The sequence below is a fragment of the Triticum dicoccoides genome, chromosome 7B (genome assembly GCF_002162155.2).
Source record: "Triticum dicoccoides isolate Atlit2015 ecotype Zavitan chromosome 7B, WEW_v2.0, whole genome shotgun sequence".
Taxonomy (NCBI): Eukaryota; Viridiplantae; Streptophyta; class Magnoliopsida; order Poales; family Poaceae; genus Triticum; species Triticum dicoccoides.
The window spans coordinates 696,297,570-696,301,568 of record NC_041393.1 but is presented as its reverse complement, the minus strand read 5'-3'; the positions used below and the strand labels follow the sequence as shown (position 1 = coordinate 696,301,568).

Sequence of the window (3,999 nt, the reverse complement as noted above, 5' to 3'; positions counted from 1 at the left end):
TTTACAGTGGGTAGTAAATAATGTGATGCGTGAGTGCCAATTACTATCCAAGTCCTTTTCAAGGGAAGTGGGTTACATTATTTTCTAGATGATCAAAGTGGTAAAACAACCCAAGATAGGTGTAGCCAAGTCTTGTGGTGACAAGTGTTACTTTGGGGCCGGTCCCAGAGAGAAAATTACCCGATGTCTTAGTGTAACAGCATAAGATCACACATATTTTCCATCATGTTACCCATTGTATCAAATATGAAAATTACCACGCTGAACTTGAGTGAGCCCCTGGATACTTGCAAGTTGTAACGTACATCTAGTAGTATTGTATAGTATGTTGTTCTGAAACTAAATAGTGAGACGAGCATGCACATGTGCGGTGCGTGTGATTGCTATTCATTAGGCTAGATAATTGGTTCCATTCGGCTTTGTTCGTGTGAGCTTCTAAATTTCGTTTTCTTCTCATTAAAATACTGTTTGTTGTGGAAAGAGGAGAATGCATAAAATATCATATCGTGTTGCGTGAGTGCCGATTCTGATCAAAACTTGATGCAACCAAAGTAGGTCACTTTTTGTTTGACAGGATCAAAAGTGGGTAATGAATTATGACTTGTTGGGGGAGCACGGCATTTCTTATGATTGGAGATTTGGAGTTAAATAGACGCATCCACATGAAGCAAAATCTTGTTGACATGTGTCATGAACTCATGATGAAACCAATCATTATGCGGATATGCAGTATCTGCCTCGTCATACTCCATTTACAAAGTTCATGCGTGCCGTGGACTATGAGATGCAACATATGATATATACTTCCTCCGTCGTATGATATAGCTTAATATGCTACACCTACGAATTTATAGATTATACAGACGCGATCTCCCTGAATTTTGCTATAAAAAGGAACCAAAACTCTCTCTCACAATTACGTGGGAATATCATCAAACACGCATGCATGGTCAAGCAAGCTCTTTGGGGGAGAAGCTTCCCAAATACGAGCGCGCGCTCATCCGATATTCCAGCTGCGACGGCAACGGGTTCGAATACCGATCGACGAGGAAAAAATAGCGTGTCGCTTCTCGGTACGTACATGTCCGGTTGAGTAAACACGAAGACTGAAGAAAGCTAGTGGCAGGCAGGACAGGACTGGAAAAGCGGGAGAGCAGATTCAAACTGGACCGCGACACACTATAACCTGCCGGCTGCCGCTCGTGTTTCCATCCAAGCATCAGCATCAGTGCATCACCGTGCGTGCACGATGCTTTCCGCGGCCATCGTCACGTCGATGACGCGCGCGGTGCGTGCTGCACGGCCCCGCTCGCTCCATGATTTCAACTTCTTCAGCCGCACTGAACCACTTGCGCTTGCACGATTCTTCGCCGGCGACCGGAGAGCACCCATCCAACCATTTAAAGCTACTGCATCATCGTCATCCGGTGCAAGTGCAACAGCCACCAGATAGCCAGCTAAGGGGACAGCCAAAACCTTTGTTACCAGGTCAGAGCTAGAGCGGAACCATGCCGGTCACCCAGGCGCCGGGGCGGAGCATGGGGCCAGTGAGCGTGGCGCGGCGCGAGCTGAGCAGCCGCGCGTGGTCGCTGTCGTCGCCTGCCAGCCCGCAGCCGCGCTACGGGAGCATCGTCACCGTGCTCAGCATCGACGGCGGCGGCGTCCGTGGGATAATCCCAGGCACCATCCTCGCGTTCCTCGAAGAAAAGCTTCAGGTGACTAGCTAAGCTATCCGCATACTTTAGGCTATCATCCTGCAAGCACTTGCACGCGTGCATCCATCGGTACAAATCAGCAATGAATTGTTGGGGGTGCGTAGGAGCTTGATGGGCCGGACGTGAGGATCGCGGATTACTTCGACGTGGTCGCCGGGACGAGCACCGGAGGGCTGGTGGCGGCCATGCTCACCGCGCCCAACACCGAGGGCCGCCCACTCTTCGCTGCCAAGGACGTCAACAAGTTTTACCTGGAGCACTGTCCGAATATCTTCCCTGCCGTCTGGTGAGGATTACATACATGACTGGCAGACTTGCGCATCATTTTTTTTTTGAAAGACGGAAACGTCCTCAGCCTCTGCATCGAGTGAGCATCGTACGCTCAACGAAAGTAATCATGAGCTATGTACAATCTTTTGAGCAGCAAAGGACCTCTGGGCTGGCTCAAGAGCATGATGGGGCCCAAGTACAGCGGCCACCACCTGCACTCGGTCGTGAAGGAGCTGCTCGGAGACACGCGCGTCAATGAGACGCTCAAGAACATTGTCATCCCCACTTTTGACATCAAGCTCCTCCAGCCCACCATATTCCCAACCTACGATGTACGTACGTAGAAAAACACAAATACTCCCTCTGTTTCAAATTTGAACTAAAACCACGACGAGTAATTTGAAACGAAAGGAGTAGATTGCAGTGACATGAGGTTTATCCTTCTTTCAAAAGCAAATCTTAATAACATACATGATACAAAATCTGTACAGGCCATGAGGGATGTCTCCAAGAATGCTCTTCTGTCGGATGTCTGCATTAGCACGTCGGCCGCGCCGACCTACCTCCCCGGCCACCATTTCGAGACCAAGGACAAAGATGGCAAGACCCGAGCCTTCAACCTAATCGATGGAGGCGTCGTCGCTAACAATCCGGTAACTCATGCTAACACACTAACACAACAAGCAAGCTTGATGGGAGCTTGCTAACATCATCACTAACTTACATGGAGGTGCATGCGCAGACGTTGTTAGCGATGACCCACGTTAGCAAGCAGATCCTGATGGGAAACCAGGACTTCTTGCCTATCAAGCATGCTGATTACGGCAAGTTCATGATCCTTTCATTGGGCACCGGCACCGCCAAGATTGAAGAGAAGTTTGATGCGGCTGAGTGCGGCAAGTGGGGCCTTCTTGGGTGGCTCTACAAGAGGGGTGCCACGCCGATCATCGATAGCTTCAGTGAGGCTAGCGCCGACCTCGTCGATATCCAAGCATCCGTGCTCTTTCAGATCCTGGACTGCAACAAGAGCTATCTCCGGATCCAGCATGACGAGCTCATCGGCGAAATGGCCTCCGTCGACGTGTCGACATCAAAGAACCTACACGGGCTCATTGGTGTCGGCAAAGCATTGCTGAAGAGACAGGTGTGCAAGGTGAATGTCGAGACAGGCAAGAACGAGCCTGATCTAAAGAGGGGCACGAACGAAGAGGAACTGGCCCGTTTTGCAAGCATGCTGTCGGAAGAGCGCAAAGCTCGGAAGGTGGCCTACAAACATGGGTAGTATGAATATTTACCCATGTCTGTATTTGATGATGTATGCATGTTCGATATTTATGTGGCGTTTAACATTTCTTCATATATGGTTATTGTCTAATGTGAAATTATGCATAATATTAATGCATGTAATGAGGAATTTTTCATATTATCAACTCGAGGAAAAGAAAACAGAATTTTACTCCAGGAAGAAATAGTCATTGTTCCAAGGACGGTTGTGCTAGAATAGAACAGAGTATAAACCGATGTCCGCTCTATGGTAATTTTATACTACCGCCGTCTTCTACGTGACAGAGCAAAAAGTCATCAGTACACTTTTTTTTAACATCAGTATAGACACAAGCGCTCATATACGCGCATACACTCATCCCTATAAACTCACACACGCACACCCTACCCCTATAAGCGCCTCTGAAAGACTGAGCCGGCATATCATCTTGAGATTTACAAAGTCACCGTAGGCGCCTCGTTGTCGACGGGAACGTCTCCTCCCACTGAATGCGCTTTGCCGGAATTCCTGAAATAAATACAGGAATAAATGCGAGCACCAGGATTTAAACCCTGGTGGGCTGGGGTTACCACAATCCCTCTAACCATCCAACCACAGGTTGATTCACAAAGTCATCAGTACACTCGCTAGGTGTTGTACGTGGTTGGAAGTACCAGAACGAATCCTGCACGCACAATATACCCAACTTCGGTAGGGCCGGTCCTAACTTTTCATAGGCCCGGGGTGAAC

The 3,999-nt window shown here is 48.7% G+C and overlaps 1 protein-coding gene across 1 annotated transcript; it reads left to right on the top strand.

Moving 5' to 3' along the window:
- The first annotated feature begins 1,410 nt into the window (after positions 1 to 1,410).
- Positions 1,411 to 3,344, top strand: LOC119342196 (patatin-like protein 2). Its single transcript, XM_037614039.1, has 5 exons — positions 1,411 to 1,715; positions 1,820 to 2,001; positions 2,140 to 2,317; positions 2,477 to 2,638; positions 2,728 to 3,344. The coding sequence occupies exons 1-5, from the start codon at positions 1,509 to 1,511 to the stop codon at positions 3,265 to 3,267; spliced, it is 1,269 nt and encodes a 422-aa protein (XP_037469936.1). The 5' UTR covers positions 1,411 to 1,508; the 3' UTR covers positions 3,268 to 3,344.
- The last annotated feature ends 655 nt before the right edge of the window (positions 3,345 to 3,999 follow it).

Coding starts and splice junctions, on each gene's coding strand:
- LOC119342196 (XM_037614039.1), top strand. CDS start 1,509: ATGCCGGTCACCCAGGCGCCGGGGCGGAGCATGGGGCCAGTGAGCGTG. Junction 1,716..1,819: donor TCCTCGAAGAAAAGCTTCAG/GTGACTAGCTAA, acceptor GGGGGTGCGTAG/GAGCTTGATGGGCCGGACGT. Junction 2,318..2,476: donor CCATATTCCCAACCTACGAT/GTACGTACGTAG, acceptor AAATCTGTACAG/GCCATGAGGGATGTCTCCAA.